Here is an 18,103-nt window from a genome sequence, read left to right as displayed (position 1 = left end):
AGAGAGTGGGGATTTGTATTGTTTTATCTATTTATTGTTTGTTGCCTTTGTAACGGTTGCCTATACACAATGTGGTTTTCTAATATACAAAAAGCCATTTAACAGCTATCGTTTTTAACTATTTACAAATTTTATTACTTTTTTTACAAGTAGCAAACTAAAAAGCTACAAAAATTACGTACTACCTTGGGTTTGCTTTATATTTAATTTACACGTTGCGGTTACCATTTAAAATGTCTGTCCTACGATTGGTAAGCTTAAATTGGGGCGCTTGGAGGTGTTTGAGTACACAATTTGTAATTGAATTGCAATATCTACAAAAATGTTTACTTTCATTAGCATGTAATCAGGCACTAGCTAGACAATGTTTTCCATTAATTGCAGCTATTTTAACTAATTGTTTGTTTGATTTCTTCTGTTCTCTTTAAGATAAAAATGTCTTAAAATGCAATTTGAAAAGATTATTGTTCAAAGTTATCTTATAACACTTTTGGACCTGCATAATGTTGGTTTATAGTTTTTGTTTAACTTTTCGGTTTAAGCATTTTGAACTTTGCATCAGCTTAAGCTGTTTGATTAATTAGTATTTTAAAGTTCTTGTTTAATTTGCAAATCTATTCAATTTTTAAGTACCAATTTTTGTTTCTCACTTTTCTAGAAGCGGCTGAAAAATGATCTCAGAACATAGCTAATCATTAGATATTATCTGGCAATTATAACTGTAATGTCTATTATGTCAGTGTTATTTTTTTTTTATCAATGTTTATGTTGCACAATTATTGCCCTGATTATTTGGCACTTTTCATTAGGCGACTGCTGGCAAAACATTCGCCAAAGAAGCGATCCAAGGAGTGATACAAATGGGGTCGCACATTGGACAGACCGTGATCCTCGTCAGCGTAGCTCTAAAAAATAAAATATTTATAATGAAAAATCCCTCTGAGCCCTGCTATATAGGCTAATACTCACAATCTGCTTGAAGAGAATGTCTTGACGCTCCAGATTCTTGGCCAATATCATGGCTTGCTGGTAGTGCACATTGTCATCCAATGTGCCATGTACCAGAAGGTATTTCTTACCCCTCAGCTTCACGGCCATTGTGCTCAGTCTAGAGTTGGCATAGCCCACCTCATTCGTATTGGGAAGACCCATATAGCGCTCTGTGTAAATGGAATCTTTTGGCCAAAAATATTCATTGTTAGTAAAGTTTAGTAAAGTGTGCGAATGAGTAGACCCACCATAGTAAGCCCAATCCGTGACTGGAGCTATGGATGCGGCACACTTGAACACCTTGGCTTCGTCATTGGCCAGAGCCATGGCAGCTGCGTAGCCACCATATGACCAGCCCCAAATGCCGACGTGATCGGGATCAATGTAGTTGAACAGCGTGGAGAGTTTTCTACAAAACAGAAGAATGTTTAAATAATAATCAGTGTAATTAGTATTTTTGCCAACTACTTACTGAGTTACGTTGATCTGATCGCTGATCTCCACAGTGCCCAACTTCAAGTAGATGGCATGGAGAAGACTCTCTCCGCGGAGTCCGGAGCCACGACCATCGATCTTGGCATAGATCACAGACTGATTTGAGCTCAGATATGTGCCCCAGTCCACCATCCATTTGTTGGTAACCTACAAAAGTTACAAATATGTAAAACTAGCTATCTTTTTTAGAGCTCTAGTTGAACTTACAGAATAGGAATCTGGGCCACCGTAGACATCGACGAGCATGGGATACTTGGTGGCGCCACTGGTGTCCAAGTTGGGCGGCAGCTGGAGCAGCACCTTTGCCTGGAAGCCACCGTCAATGTCTACGGTAAGGATCTTGTGGGAGGGCAGAGCCACGCCCTTCAGCTTGGCACGCAGACTTTCATTGGTTTCCCAGTCGAGGACTTTTGAGATGACGACTTGAGCTAAACAACGAGATTAGATATTACAAAAAAAGCGTATAATAATATAAACTTACAGTTTTCATATTTCCACTCGTAAATATGGGTAGTTGGAATGCCAGGTCCCTGAGAGGTGATCACAATGTGGTTATTGTCGTTGAATGTGGCCGAGAAGTAGTTCTGTTGCACATCCCCGGACTTGATAAGGTTGCACGTGAGGCACTTGGGACTCTGCTTGGCCAGTGCCCGAATGGCGTACAGATGCAGCTGCTCTGGATGATCCTCTGTGTTGGCCGTGTAGAAGATGATGTCGTTCTTTCCGTCCCAGTGGAGGATGCTGTCCACCACATACTTGCCATCGGTCAGGGGCTCCAGCGCCTGTGGCTCGGCACTGGCCACCGTGGAGCTCAGGAGCTGGACGTGCTTATAGTTGTTGTGGGGCAGGACGAAGGCCAGACGGGATCCGTTGCGGTTACGGAACGGAGCGGTATAGAGATCCACCCAACCGGTGCTCGATTCTGGACTATAAATCTAAAGAACATTATGCCAATAAGTTATCATTTTAATTCTTTAAAATTATGGCTTAAATAAGTTACTTACCACTTTCCTGTTAAGCCCGTCGAAGGTGACGACATAGGCGGCATTTTGGATGCGGTTCATCCAGATGGAGAGAACGTTGTCATCGTCCACCCAACTGACCACGGTGACGATGTAGTCCGTTTCCGTGTTGAGGGCCGGCGGAACCGGCATCACGGTCACGAAATCCCCGCCAGCAACGGCTCTCTTCAGATCAACCATCACCAGTTCCACGCGCGGATTCGAGGATCCGGCCTTCGGATAGGCGATAACCTGGTGCAGTGGATACTGATAGCGCAGATCTCCGGCATCGCCGTAGTAGGGGAAGTTGATCAGATGGGTTGACGAGTCGTCGAACTTGATGAAGGCCAATTGGGTGCCCGAGGGGTTGAACCAGGTGGCCACATTGGAGCTGAACACCTCCTCCTCGTACACCCAATCGGGAATGCCATTCAGTATGCCCGCTTGCTCATCGCTCGTGATGGCGATCTCCTGCTCCAAAGCACTTTCCTTGTAGTACAGATTCCGATCGTAGTTGATCACTAGGGCATTCCCCACCGGCGACCATTGTACCATGCTCAGGTAGTGCTGCTCATTTCGGATGGTCAACGGTTTGATTGACTTTGTGTTTAGATTGTACAGATCGTACTCGGCTAGGAAGCTATACCGGAAGTTCTTCTTGTAGTTCTTCGCCAGCAAAAGGAACTCCCCATCGGCGGACTTCTCGTACAGGACATAGTGCTGCGCGTTTTCCATCAGGGTGGTACGTGCTCCTGTCTGGGCATCGAACTCCATGATGGACTGCAGGGGGAAAAACATAATATATGATATTAAGTTTAATAAAGTAAGCTACATTGTATGTATTTGTAGGGCCTTAAACAACTTGTACATCTATCCACCTCCATCTACCCATTCAATATTAAACCGTACCGTATTCTCCTTGTAAATGAGACTGTTTCCATTGCTCCAGCTGCCGTTGAACCGCTTGGCATATAATTGGCCAGTCAGCACATCCTCCAGATCGATGGCATTGTTCGAGTCTGAGTCGTCGGAATTGTCCTTCTCGTCCGTCCGCAGAATGAAAACAAGGGCCGTGGCCAACAGAGCCAACGCTATGACCGCGGTCACAATGCTCAGGATTATCCGCACCCGGCGCTTCTTCTCCTTGGTGTGCATTAGGTTCTAAGGAAAGTAGAAGTTTCAAATTGATTAATATCACTTAAATAAAAAGCTGGAATTATTTACAATTAATTAGAATTACTTAAGGGGAATAAGTAAGTTTCCACGTATTTGTAGCTCTAATTATAAGTATGTTTATACCGACAGTTTTAAACTTTCTGCAATTTACAGACTTTTTCCACAAGTTTTAATCAATATCCATGTTCCCAACAACATTGGGAAGTAAAATAGTTAGAGTACATTTACTGAAAAAGAGAATGCACTTTCGAAATGGTAAACCATGGTAAGTTCGTTAACCCCTTTTTCCATGCAGGGAAATTGACTGCTATTTCGAATGGCCTACCATTCCCCGTTTTCCATTCACATTTCCATGTAATCGGCCACATTTCTTCTGCGCTGACCAAAAACTGCAACTTGGCCAGCCCAGATAATAAGGCTCGAAACGAAATGCGCACTCTGGCCAATTTGGGTACAATCTTTAGCCAAATCAGTGGCACAAGGCACGTATATACTTATATACTGTACTTTATGAGGAAAGTGACGTTGCGCATGCGCAATGACTGTTTCTTTCTCATATCCATTCACTCAACGTGTTTCACTCAAATCGCCGAAAGCAAAGCAAAATGCATAAGATATGGGGAAGAAGACATTGGGGATAGAGTTATATATACCTTTTATAGGGAGAGGGACGGTCGCCAAATGAGTGCGCAAAGTGTGGAGCGAAAATGAAAGTAGTTTTTTGTTAACCAGCTCCAGACTGGGTCGATGATAACTGGTTTATGCTCTGGTCAGTATACTGAATATATGTATATATATATATTTAGGAGGTAGAGGTGTTAAGAGGGGGTAAAGGGGATACCCAGGGGCTCCGGCAATTGCCGCGTGACGTAACTGAATAAAACCACTTATAGCTTTTTCGTATCGAGTATATGTATGTTTGGACTTGTCAGCGGTGTTTCGCCTATTTGTATCTTTTACATAATTTCACATTACGCTACCAAGTAATTGAGGTTGTCCACACCCAAAAAAGACAAAGAAATTCAGCGCTTTTGTTTCAGTTTTTCACTTATATATTCAGATGGAGCCCGCCGTGGTAATTGAGCTGTTGAAATGTATCATTAAATGAACTGCTTTTGCATTTGATTTATTTATGTTTTCTGCTTTTTTTCGCCGAATCATGTCAACAGATTTTTGGCATGACTGTTTTTTGCAATGAGTTAATGGGATTTATCGGTTCGAGCTGAAGGTTAGGGATTGAGAACAATTGTTCGCTTGTGGTTATGTATTTATTTGTGGCCTGTACCAGGTAAAAATGTCATTTTTATTGTGTTCCCTGTTGACAAAATTCAATAAAAAATTTGAGACAATAGATCTGGTACCAAATCAACACATAGAAAAGAAATAAGAGAAATAACAATAATAATCGCTGAAATCAATCAAGTTGAAAGGGAGTTGAAATTCCCCGATTGTAACATAGAAATAACAATGCTTAGCTTGGTAAATGGATCTGTAAATGAAAATAGCATTTTTAATATTTACAGTAGTAGAAATATGCTATTGTTCTGGCCAGCAGAGTAAATGCTAGTTGGCCACACCACTAGCAATATTATCTTATTGAGCACAGAACCAGAATTCTGGAATCCCCACTTATTATATATCAAGCATGACTGCACCTTTGGCCTTCGCACATTCCCATATATATGTACACAGTGCATACATTAAATACCTGCACTTTATAGAAGCTTAGCAGAAATCCACGACCAAAATGGCAAAAGCCAAAGGATAGAGCCAAAATGGTTCCCGTTCTTTTATTCGAAAATCAACGACACGTGTAGGGGATTCCCCACTGACCACGTAGCCAATCCCCAAATCTCTGGGATAATATATAGCCCAATGGAGGCACAACTGGCAACGTCAAAGACATGTTAGTTAGAACTTTGCAGCATTTTATATGCTTCCGCATGGCATACGGACACTGAATTTATGGTTCCTCTCGGATTTCATTGCGATGGGGATTTGGATTTGTGAATCCGCAACTTTATTCAAATTCGAAGTGGATTTCTGTTGTGCCAATTCTTTAATTGCTTTTCTTTATTTGTCGAAGCGAAGTTGGTGAAGTAGAAATTTATGAATATTAACTAGGAAATAAATTGAGAAAACATGTTTAGAAAATTTTAGTTCACCTTACTACATAAAATAATTTGCAAATACAATTTTTAAAATTAAAATACCTTATATAAAAATAAATATAAACTTAGCTAAATAAATTATACACATTTTGTTATCGTTATGACTAGTTTTCGTTCACTCTTCACAAATAATTCCCGAGAGTTCATTTCATCTTCGACATAAATAAAGACATCCTGATACTCCTAATTTTATCCATCGGGGCAACACTTGGCCAACTCCAATCATATCGATGTCCATTCAGTATTTTTTTTTGCCTTGATTGTTTGGGGATTTCCCATTGAATTCGGCGCACAATGTGGCGCAATTAGTCAGCTACCTGTACTCACCTCACACTCTAGTTCCCAGACTTCGCTTCGATTCATTTAATAAATATGAAACTAAAAGGTTTTTGAGAGCACACTTTTCGCTTGATCCCTTACCGGAACACTAATCGTTTGCTGGACTTCCGGCCATTGGTTGGAGTTGGTTGACCAGGCAAGTTGAATGGGGATTTTCCACCCGTGTTGCACCACATGTCGTATACTTGTTAAGCTTTGCCTTTTGTTTAGCCCCTTATATTGGTATGTTGCTGTCAGGACATAATCGCCAACACGTGAGAGGCTTGACAAGTATACAGTGACTACATCCCAAGCCCCTTAGACAGGACAACACAGAAAAATTGATGACCTCTTGTCTGGTTGAGCTTTTTTTGCCTTTTGGCTCGTTTTTCGTTTGGCTTTTCATTAAACTCGGGGCCAAAATTAATTAATTTGCCTTGTCATGGGTGTGTTTAGCCCTTGGGGGTTCTCTTTTTCTGCTACTTTTTATTCTGCTAATTGTGCACACATTTTAGCGTGTTTAACTAATGAGCTACACATCGTAAGTTGAGCTTGGGTGCCGAACATAATTACTTGGTTACAGTGGAACTTATGTTTATGTTAGTAAGTGATTAAGAAGTGCGAAAAATCTTGTGTTTAACATACCCCAGTATTGTATGCAAACAAATGAATGATTATACAAATTATCAGATTAATCCAATTTGGAAAACTACGAAATCGAAATGACCTACCCTTGAATATAAATTGCTTAAGTTAGATCACAGCTAAAAGGGAAATTTAGTATGATTAATATATTGCACTTAAAATGCACTCTATTTAATTTGAAAACTGCTCCTTTATAATATGTAGTACTTAGCACCATGTGGTAATGCCTACAATCAGGATGTGCTGTCCTTTATTGACCACCTGTTGATGGCAAACCACAGAGAGATAAGGGGGGACACTCACATCCACTGCACCACAAACGCTCCCACAGTTTCGATTGATGTATTAGCTGCTCATCTAGCCATTCATCTTGTGTTTATCAGAATGGCCATTGTGGTCAATCAGCGGCTCGTTTTCGCACTCATGAACAAACCAATTTAATTACTGAGCTCGCCAGGCATTCAAACACATCGCCAAATGTTGCCCAGCCGGCAGTGTTTCCAGCCTGTGTTTGCGTTAGAGTTGACAATTTAGATTTATCAGTAGATTGCAAGATTGTGAGAATATATTGTTAGACATGAAACAAGTGAAGTAACTTTTACACATTGTAGGCGGAGACATTGTCAGGTATTTCATAGGAATATAGTTATGAAAATGCGCTACCAACTAATTTTGAAATAATAGTAATAGTAATCGGTTTACTTAAGTAACCTATCAATTTCGCATTAAAACTTTGAAATACAGTAGCTCGAACTTTATGTAATAACGAATTCATTTTTGATAAAGATTGAAGACTTATTTCACTCTCTTTTTCATATATTAATTATATATTATTCAATGGTTAAAGTAGTAAATAGCTGTTAATAGCAACATCTTTTCCCATTATGCTCCATTTCCTTGTGTGCCTTACCATGCGCCTAGAGCACTCCTTGTCTTCGAAACCTGGTCATCTCTGATGCCCCGTCTTACCTTGAACCGCGACATGCCCTCCCCGAAGCTGCCGGCACTGGTGCCGTCGTCGTCCTCCAGGCTGCTCCCGCCGCCCAGCATGGACTCGTGCAGCTTGTTGCTCGACCGTCGCCCCACTGCGGCCTTGTAGTAGTAGGGCGGATGCTGGTGGCGTCCCACGCCACCACCTACACCTACACCTCCGCCTCCGCTCCCGAGACCAGCCACGCCCACATTGGCGGCGGTATTGCTGGCGGTGGCGGTGGCGATGACGGAGTCCTCGTAGCCCATCAGTTCGATGGACGGATGCTCGCATTTGCAGCGGTGCGGCGGAGTGCGATGTCCATGCTGGTGGTGCGGATGCGGATGTGGGTGGATGTGGGAGTGGAGGGAGTGCGGATGTTGTTGCTGCTGCTGTTGCTGCTGCTGTCTGCTGCTGCTGCTGCCATTGTGGTGGCTGTGACTGTTGCTGCCACTTTGATGGGGCGGCTGTGGTGGCGGCGGTATGTCTGCGGGTGTTATATAGATTTTGCCACCCAGATTTTCGCCACCCGTCTGCTTGCTGGGCCAATGGAACTCATCGAATTCGCTGGAGCTGTTGGTCAGTTGATGTTGCAGCTGCTGATGTTGCTGCTGAAGCTGCTGATGCTGCTGCTGCTGCTGCTCCCACTGCAATTGTCTTTGCTGCTGTCGCAGGCAGCTCTGTTGTTGTTGGTGGTGTTGCTGATGTTGCTGCTGTTGCTGCAGTTGCTGCTGCTTGTGGAAGCGATAATATTGATGATGTGCAGCTGCATTGGCAGTGGTTGGCAGATGAAACTTGTTGTTGTAGTTTTTTATTTTCGGCGGGGAGAAAAGGAACACACATAAAATTGGTTTGTGGACAGCATCCTGTTAAATCGCTTTTCCCCGCGGGGTATACTCCATATGGTGGACATGGGTGGTGGTCGTGTGCTTGTGTGGGTGGTTGGTTGTAGGGCTCAAAGCAACGGCAAAAACAAATTGAGGCAGCAACAAAGGGGCAAGCAGTAACTACAAGACGGTACACAACACAAAGGATATAAAACAACGTGGCAGATTTATTTTTCAACCTCTGAACTGCTGCCTAACATAAAAGGGTTTTTAATAGGATTGCAAGTACGACTAGAGAGTTTTAAAGGAAAAAAGAAATGCTTGATAACATAATATTTTTTACATTTTTAGAAACAAGGCAGGCTTTGTTCTATATTAAACTTTAAGCCATGTTGTCAACGTAATTCGAAGAATAACTTTGAAAATCATATCTTTTGTCAATTTAAACAAATTTTATTGACATGCTTCTAATGTATTGTATACATTAGACAATGTTTTCCGATATTTCGTAATAATAATTGTTATAAAATAGTTCTTAAAAACTAGTTAATATATCCATTGATAAAACATGCAATAAAGTAAAACTTGTTTTTAATGCATGAATATAACAGCTTTGTATTTGAGAACTTGGTATAACTAAATTTAGGTAGTGAACACAAAGTTACGCCAACTGCTTTGGCTCACTCAACATTTTCACCTCAACAAATTAGATCAACAGCAATTCTTAAATCCCCCATCGGAAAAAACCACGAAAACTAAGTTATGAAATGAAATTTGCGCCAAAGTTGGGTTAAAGTAAATAACAAAGTCAAACTTGAACGAGCCAAAAACTATGGCGGTGCGGTCCAAAAAGAAAGACCATCCTTACCAAAAATCCAACTAAAACGAAATAGAGTGAAAAACAACCAAAAAACGAAAAAAATAAAAAATAAAGAAAAATGGACCGAGTGAGCTTTTGCGCCAAATACATTAGCTCGATTTGGTTTGGCGAGTGCGGTGCTCACCGCAATTATTTAATTACACTATAGCACTACGTAAGCCCACCTATCGCCCCCGATCCACCCCGCTGCCCTCTCCCCGCACCCCCCTGGGCTCCTGGCCAACTCCCTTCGGATTTTGGGTTTAATCAAAGAGCCAACCAAGTCAAGCTCAACACAAAGACCGGTCCAAACGGTTGAACGAAACTTTTGTTGCAACTTTTCGGTGCAGCCAAGCAAATCGAGGCGCGACCTCTGAACCCTGCCGTGCGGGAGGGGGTGGGGATGGGGCTAGGGGCAGGATAGTGGAAGGGTTGAGGTGGCCAGGGGACAATGAAGAGGAGCCCACATGCAGGCGACCCCACTTTACTCACGCTCAGACCCACCCCGTCCGATTCGTATCACTAATGATGATCAAATAACGACCAAATGTCGACCGCCTCGCTCTCAAACACATCGACACTCAGAGAAAATAGGAAATAGAAAAGTGCAAGAAAAATTTTAAATTATAGGTTTTAGAATAATTTATAATTATTGTAAATTTTCGCTTTTAATAAAAACCAGAATTCTAACAAATACAGCAGAAAGTTCAGTTTAGTGTACATTTATTTTGAGAAATAAAGGAAATATAACTAAAAATCCATTAACTGAATATCAGAACAAAAAGAATAAAAAAAATAAAAAAATTACAAATTTATTTTCATAAATATAAAAATATAAATGATTTGTCTTATGCTGTAGATTACTAAAAACTGATAAAACTAATAACCGAAGAGTTCAACGTTGGTAGGAGCTTCATTATCCGGATTTTTATGAACGCTTTCTCCCAGTGTACCTTCCCATAGACACAGACAAAGCGGACACAAAATCGTTAGCCCACTTGGCAGGGCACCAGCAAAATTTTTGCACACTCGCCCTTTAACTGTGTCACGGCTTCTTTTCCATTCGCCATTTCTCCATTTCTCCATATCTCCAGTTGGCCAGCCTCCATCCTCCGACCTCCGACCCACAATCTTCCGATGTCGTCTGGCGTAATGAGCAGTCTTTGGGTTCCCTTTCCGGGGGCGAAAGGGGTTGAAGGGGGCGTAGAAAGGGCTGGGATGTACACAAATGATATGTAAATACCAAACAATTTGCCATGAGATGGCTGGCTGGCTGGCTGGCAGGATGCTTTGAGGTCCTATTTGATTAGTGCTTGATCAGTGCGCCAAAAAGTAGGCAACGATGGCTTGATTTTTGGCAGCTCTTCTGAAGGATACTGGTAACATGGTAACGAATCATGTTAATTGTGGCTGCCAGCGCCAAAAACTTGTCATAACCGAAATGTAATTGAGTTGCAGACAAAAGGGACACAAGGTCGTGAAATTTGTACTTGGCACGTATGATCGATTCATTATATATACATACATGTTTGTCGAACCAATTAACTACATAAATTGTATTCTATAACGTCATTTAAAACATTAATGTTCATTTTACCGTTGAACTATTTTAATAACTTAATTCAGGGCTTGTAAAAATTAAAAGGTTGTTATTTTTAACAGAACAATTCAATTAAGTAATAATATAAATTATGTATAAAAACATATGTAATGCTTTAAACTCTTTTACAAAAAGTTAAAACCACTTAAGCTGACTTAATTAATGTTCTTAAACCATCTTGAATTTTATCCATTCTCGACTTCCCGTGGGAAATATTAAACTCCTTTAAGCAACATTTTCATTTCAACGAGAGAACCAAAATTAGAACGCGTAGCCGTAATAAATTATATTTCTTTGACACAGAAACCCACAGCCCATTAAGAATGGGTATGTGCGCACGTGTGTTGCAAGCACCTAAATGTAAGCAATAAAATTTCAACAAAATAACCAAATGCATAAATATGTTTTAAGTGCTATGTGAATAAGGCCCTGAATTCCCCTAAATATGCCCATAATATATGCAAAAAAAAAAAAAACACACGCGCACAGATAGAAAAATCATTGTTGAAAAAAATGAATATTCAAACAGAACGGAAATGTGGTATCACCTAACCACTTATGGTGCCCACATCCTTCTTGGAAGGGCAACTATAAAATATGCAGAGCAAACAATGGTTTTTGGGAAATATACGGATCAAAATGCAACCAAAAATTGGTCTGCAAAAATCATAGCAAATATAAACCGTGCCAGCAATCAAACAGTGAATATGTAAACAAAAGTTAATACCTAAATGGCGTGGGATCAAAGGGTTTCATTACCATTACTGTATTCATAGCTGTGAACGATTTAAATGCATGCAATATTTTTCGTATAAATAATGTGGGAATTGTGGGCATTTGTTTGGGAAAACACTCTTTTTTTGGGTTATTATACTAATATAGAGATAAACTATAGCTGATTTGGGTAGATTACATACCTGATCGCTTTGTGCTGTTTCAGTCACCGAAACATCATTACCAGACATTTTATCGTATTTTAATTACTTAGCTTCCCGCGTTTAACTTTGCAGCTGCATCGAAAAAAGGGATAAAGTTGATTTTATTTATATAGAAATATATTGTTTGGTATTTCATTCAGTTTCCAGTTCGGCAATTCTCATTTTACATTCCGCGTACATTTCTTCGGCACTTTTTGCTGACATTTTAGCAGTGATTTATTGCACAAATTTTATTTGCATTCCACATGCTTTTCAAAAATATTCCCATCTGGATGGAAATGTTCCCACTTCGTCGTTGATTTTTCGGTGCGTTTTAATTGATGCCTGGATTTATTACAATGTGTTCTTTTTCCTAATACTTTTGGTTATACCATACATATCTGTTTTAGAAATGATTGATTTAAAATTGTTGCCAAGTTAGTTTTGATTCAGTTTTACGGGTGATAAACTTCATATAACAAACGGCAGCTTTACTTGGTCAATATATATGATGTGCTTTTCATTCTTTTAATGCCACACGTTCTTCAAGGACCCGAGTAATTTATCCCAAGAAAATAACTGCTCCCTGTCACTTAATGCAAATTATACAATTTAAATGAGCAAACAAGCAAACCAAGAAAAGCCCAATTGAGGAAGGAACGAAGATACACCAAGAAGTTTTTGGGGCAGCCACACAAACCCAGACAGCCAAACTGCGCATTGCACATAACTCGTAACTCATACGCCCCGTTGTACAATGAAAATGGCCGCGTTTATAAACGTTTGTTTGTTTGCCTGTTTGTTTGGTTGTGTGTTTGGTTGGTTGGTTGGTTGTCGGTTGGTGTGTTTGCCCGCCTGACTGCGGTTTTTCAATTGTCAGTGCCAAAGCGAGCCAAGCGAACCCAAGAGCCCAGAAAGGAGGAATAAGTTGAAAAAAGTAAAATAAATAAGAAATACCAAATAAATTGAATTGCGTAGCCGACTATAAAGAGACAGCCAACGTAGGTGAGTGGAGCAAAGCCAACTGGAAGCGAAGATAAAAGCACAGCATCCCCAATGGGAAATGGTAACGAAACGAAAAAAAAAAACAAGTCAACAAAAACAGAACAGGACACACAGCTAAACAACAAATGTGATAAATGTGCTGCGACCTTTGTGGTAATGTGCATAAAATATTTTTCTAAACTGTCAAACGGATGCGAAAAAAGCGTACAAGAAAAACTTTGAAGTTTTTGAAAGAGGTCAGAATACGCGATGTCCATTTAAAGCATTTGCCTAAAACTTGTGCCTGCATTTGGCTTTTAATTTATTACAAAAATTATTTAATAGTTTTCAAAGCTCTGCTGACAAATATTCATCTGAGGCTCAGACTTAACTTGTTTGGCTTATGTTGAATGCATACCCCACTTTAATCCTTAACGACTTTCTATCCATTAAGTCATTTTACAACTGACCAAGGCAAATAAATATTTGCCAAAACGGGCCATTAAAGTTCCTTAACTTGCGGTTGAGCTGGAGCATTTGGTCCCTGAGTGACGGTCACATCTGCCGTGCTGCCTAAATGCATTAAATATTAATGAGCTTAAAAGCGGCTAGTAATTTGTTGTCCCTGAATGAGGGATTAGCCACGCCTAACTGACAAATCGCCTGGTTATTGATATAGGAGTAGCCATTACTTGCCTTCTTATTCGAAAGTTTTCCATTGAAACTTGTCTGCTAATCCAACAGATGCAATGTGCTCGACGGACTGTTTGATTTTTCATTTGTGCATTTGTCAAGTGCGAAAACAAGAAATTGCAAGTGGCCACCGACAGACAACCGATGGCCTAACAAACGGGTGGGGAACAGGAAAAACCCCAGCAGAAGTTTCATCAATTTTACACAATCCACTTAACTCGAAAAGCCAGGGGCAGTCACTTTCAGGAACCAAAACCAAAGGGAAGAGTTTTATGGACAAGAATACTCCATCTTTTCCAACTCATTTGAACTTATGTTGGAGCAAGAAAAATGGGAAAAATGCAATTAATTACCGCTCGATAAAAATTGACAGAATAGCTACTGTTTTTATTTGTCTTGAAGATTCAAAACTATCATAAATTCACACTTCAAATTCTAGAAAAATTAAAAAAATATTTAAAATTTAAATTAAATGCCAAACGCTAGATTCAAAACTCAAAAACTACTTGATTGGAGAAATACATTTTAAGCTTCAAATTTCATATTCTATCTTGACTTTGTATTATATACTTCATATATAATGTATAAATCACATTTAAAGGAATGATTCGGATGCAATTACCAGATGAACATAAATTTGTTTACAAAAAATTAAGACTTGTTTTAAATATAATGTTCAATCTGTACACATATATAGGCCTGTCCTTAAACTTCGAAACTGTAAATACAACCTATTCGGACCTTTTTTGAATCAGTTGGAAAATCACTTCTCGGCTCGTCCTACCTCTACTTTTTCACATCATTTAAAAATGTCATCATCCGAAATCGATTTGTATGCAGAGTTACAGGGGTTCGATTTGGAGGAAATTGGGCCGCTATCTTTTGCTCCAGGTCCCATGAGTCCCAATCAAAATCTAGAGACAAGTCTATCGGATTTGGTTTCGCCATCGGTGTCGATCACCTCGGTGGATGGCAGTCAGGTGTCAGGATCCGGAGAATCCAACATTGATCCCGAAACCAGACTCTTTGGCCTACGATCTGTGCGGGGTACGACCAATTTGATACCCCCTGGCTCAGTTAGGTCCACACCATCACCATTACCAGCATGGGAAGTGGTCCGCAGACGATTGAGCTCTAACCCCAGTACTCTATCTATTCCGGAAGAGAGCAGCCGTACTTATGGCCAACTCCGGGATAACAGCATCACGCTTCTCGAAGCTATGGGCAATCGTCGCTCCATTAGGGAGGCCCGCGAAATGAATCGACGGATCTCGGAATTTATGCAGGATGTTCACAGCTATGGGCCAACGGAAGAATCCTTTCGAATACGCCGCCGTCGCTCTCGGGCAGCAGCCATAGCTCGAGCTCATGCTCGAACTCATGCTCGCAGGCTGAGAGCTGGATCCTTGAACGAACGATCCTTAGCTCAACCTAGGGATGCTGTGGGATTGCCGCTGAGTTTGCCCGCCCAAGTTCTGCGGCGTGGCAATAGTGTTAGTGATTGCAGCCAGTGCAGCAGTGATGAGGAACAGAACAAGATCGAGGGCAAGAATAGAAAGCCAACTGTTCCAAGTCATCTGACCGAATGGCTGTATCCCATTTAGGCTGTTAAACTAGTTACATATATTAAATTAAGAGTCTTTGTTTTGTTGGACTCAAAAAAATGTACAGTTTGTTTTCGATAAAAGTATTCCTGTGTGGAAATGGAGCTCCATTGACCAAGTTATACAAAAATATTGGTTAAAATAACAATGAAAATTATAAAAATTAATTAATCAAATAACTCTAAAGTTAGGTAATGGAAATATCACTCAAGATTCACCTGTTTGGAGATAGAGTTCCATTAACCAAGTTATAAACAAAATTCTGGTTAAAATAATTACCTTTTTGACTCCTATTCTCAAAATTATGAAAATGAATTAAATATACCTATAGTTAAGCAATTGAAATATCACTCAAGATTCACTCAAGAGCTGTAAAGTTCATCTTGGAAACTTCATAAGATCTTAAGTCTCCTGAAATGGATAACAACTGCGAGCAATTTGCTTTCGAGCTGCCGCCTCTGGACCTGCTACTTGTTGAAAGTCTTTAAGGTCTTTTCATCTAGCTTTGCCTCCATTGTTTTCCCTAGTTTTCCACGCAGCCACTGCCACTGCCACTTCATACGGGAAAGTGTTTATATGCAGCTGCGGGGGCGGGGGGATGAAAATAATAATGAATTTGCGGCATGCCACACAAACACTTGCTGCGGCCGCAACATGCGCCAGATTTTAGCTCCGGATATCAGCAGTAGCTACACATGCATCAGCTCCGGCCGGAGTCCAATCTCACACAGAGAGAAATTATTGGACATTTTTTTATAGACTTAACATATAAAAATTTGTAAATAGTATTAATCGAAATTTGTAATAATGAAAAATGTTTGGAAACAAATGATTTGTCTAGTAAAATAAGATTGCTCAAAATAAAAGTTCTATTCTGAAAAATATGGTGTGTAATAACCCAAAGGGTAATGGACAGTCTGGAATTAAATCAATTAAAATGAGTACATACAAATCTACCCCTTGTTTGTTTACAGTGCATGCTCAATGGTATCAGCCCTACCCAACCTTCCTAGTTCTTTCTTTAACCCACTGTGCGGCATGTGTGGCAGCTAATATGTTGGCTTGGTAGTGTCGCCTCTTGAAGCCGTTGAAAAATGCACTGACATGTGCCACAGCTGCTGCTAACCCCCCAAGTCCCGCCTCGCCCCCTTTTTCCTGCAGACCCCCATTTTCCCATTTTCACCAAACGCACACCCCTCACCTCACCCCCTGTGAAACAAATGCACAGGGCGTGGGCGTTAGCGTGTGCTGCTCAAGGGGGGCGTGTTGATGCGCTGAACAATAGCTATAAAAAGGATTAACTTGCATAACAAAGGAGATGCCTGGAGGTGCGGGGCTTGGGGTTGCTTTTCGACCAGGCTGGCAGGGCTTGGCATATAAATTTCAACAGCCAACGCAGCAAACCGAAGACTCGGCATTGGTCGAGTTCCAAATTTATAGCCACGCTCCTCCAATTTCCCATTTTACCCGAGAGCATGTGGTTTCGGATTTACTTCCATTGTTTATCTGTAGTTGGCCTCAAAGTTTCACTGTTCACTGCTCCACATATCATTGTATGCTATTATGGTTAATTGATGAATGGAAATTGTTTGATACATTGCACCGCTTTGTTAGTACTTGAATTATTCTAAGCCCTACAATATCGATGTTTTACACCTGGCTAGAAACTACCTTATTTTGAAAGAGCTGGCTAGAAACTTTCTTATTTTAAAACCTTTCTGATGTTGATAGCTGTTTGAGCTCCATTTGAATTTCATTTGAGTGCTTGTCAGCTTACTTTCGATAAAACCGAATATTTCTATAAAGTAAGTATAAAATACTTTCCTTTTTTTCAACGGCAATGAACTTTCCAATATTTTTTTTAAGTCCACAAGGACTTTACCTTATTTGTTTATACACAGTGTACTATCAATAAAAACCTCATTTCCGTTGTTTATCAGTTTGTGTGGTGTCCTTAAAGCGCATTACCATCTAACCCCGCTTTAACCCAATTGCACCACCTTAACCCCTACCCCAACCCACACTCCTTTGTCCATCCTTGTGGCGTCTGCAACGAGGAAGACAGCATTTCAGTCAACTGCAACTGCTGCAATTTCTCATTTTAATAAAAATGCAAATGTCTCTGGCTGAAGAAAGTCAAGCTAGCATCAGCTAGCTGTCTCTTTCTATTATCGCTACCCGTCACTACCACGACTTTTTCTCTTTTTTCCTCCACTACTAGTATCCTAGTATCCTCATACTAAACGTCGGCAAACTTTTCGATTTTACGGTATAACAACAACAAAAGCAAGAGCCTTCAAAAAAGTAGCAGAAAAATAAAATAAAAAAAAATTACGGCAAGGCAAATAAGTTTTCAATAAGGTCCTTAAGAATGTTAAAAGGAATGAAAATAGAGGATTTTACTCGGCTGAAGCTTGAGTAAAACAAAGTGTCAGTTTACAGCTGTCAGTGCCCAAAGGACATATCATCGCTCTCCCTCTCGCACACAGTGTTCCCCTCTCTGTCCCACTATTTCCGGCCCTGTTGCTGATTCGCATTTAAAGTTGAGGCAGCCAGATGGGGCCGCAATGTTGGCGGTTTGCAGTGGTGACAATTGGAAAGTGTTGCACAATAAATGCTGTTAAATTGTTCATTTTAGGTGATTTAGGTTGCCGTGTCTTTGCAAGAAACTGCTGCCCCATTAATTTTCTAATTCCCAAACAATAATTTCATAATTGCATTTCACAAGTTTATTTTCCGTGTTTTTGGTAGAATTTAAATTGAAGAGTCCGTTTTGACACGTGTCCGGTGACTTTGAATTTATAAGTTCAAATAAATGTTCCAGTTTATGCATTATGAAAGCAAGAGTCACAA

The 18,103-nt window shown here is 40.4% G+C and overlaps 2 protein-coding genes across 5 annotated transcripts in view; one reads left to right on the top strand and one right to left on the bottom strand.

Annotated features, from left to right (window-relative positions):
• Positions 1–12: 12 nt before the first annotated feature.
• LOC6534124 (venom dipeptidyl peptidase 4) overlaps positions 13–18,103 on the bottom strand; it is a 72,708-nt gene continuing 54,617 nt past the window's right edge. For 2 of the 4 annotated variants that reach the window (XM_015194969.2, XM_015194968.2), the window contains exons 3-10: positions 3,396–3,647; positions 2,490–3,266; positions 1,967–2,420; positions 1,693–1,913; positions 1,463–1,632; positions 1,239–1,399; positions 970–1,175; positions 13–905 (exon numbers count right to left, since the gene is read on the bottom strand). In XM_015194969.2, the coding sequence (XP_015050455.1) occupies positions 789–905; positions 970–1,175; positions 1,239–1,399; positions 1,463–1,632; positions 1,693–1,913; positions 1,967–2,420; positions 2,490–3,266; positions 3,396–3,647 (2,358 nt within the window). In that variant the 3' untranslated portion in view covers positions 13–788. Of the gene's footprint in view, positions 906–969; positions 1,176–1,238; positions 1,400–1,462; positions 1,633–1,692; positions 1,914–1,966; positions 2,421–2,489; positions 3,267–3,395; positions 3,648–7,765; positions 8,561–11,969; positions 12,063–18,103 lie in introns of all 4 variants that reach the window. The other 2 variants (XM_002094772.4, XM_015194970.2) reach the window with 2 other exon arrangements.
• Positions 14,348–15,595, top strand: LOC6534123. Its single transcript, XM_002094771.4, has one exon. It carries the CDS (start codon positions 14,456–14,458, stop codon positions 15,248–15,250), a length of 795 nt encoding a protein of 264 aa, XP_002094807.1. The 5' UTR covers positions 14,348–14,455; the 3' UTR covers positions 15,251–15,595.

Source organism: Drosophila yakuba, chromosome 3L (assembly GCF_016746365.2).
Source record: "Drosophila yakuba strain Tai18E2 chromosome 3L, Prin_Dyak_Tai18E2_2.1, whole genome shotgun sequence".
Taxonomy (NCBI): Eukaryota; Metazoa; Arthropoda; class Insecta; order Diptera; family Drosophilidae; genus Drosophila; species Drosophila yakuba.
The sequence above is the reverse complement of the archived record's forward strand: the minus strand, read 5'-3'. Positions and strand labels throughout refer to the sequence as shown.

Excerpts from the sequence above, each read along its gene's own strand:
- LOC6534123 (XM_002094771.4), top strand. The coding sequence starts at position 14,456 with ATGTCATCATCCGAAATCGATTTGTATGCAGAGTTACAGGGGTTCGAT.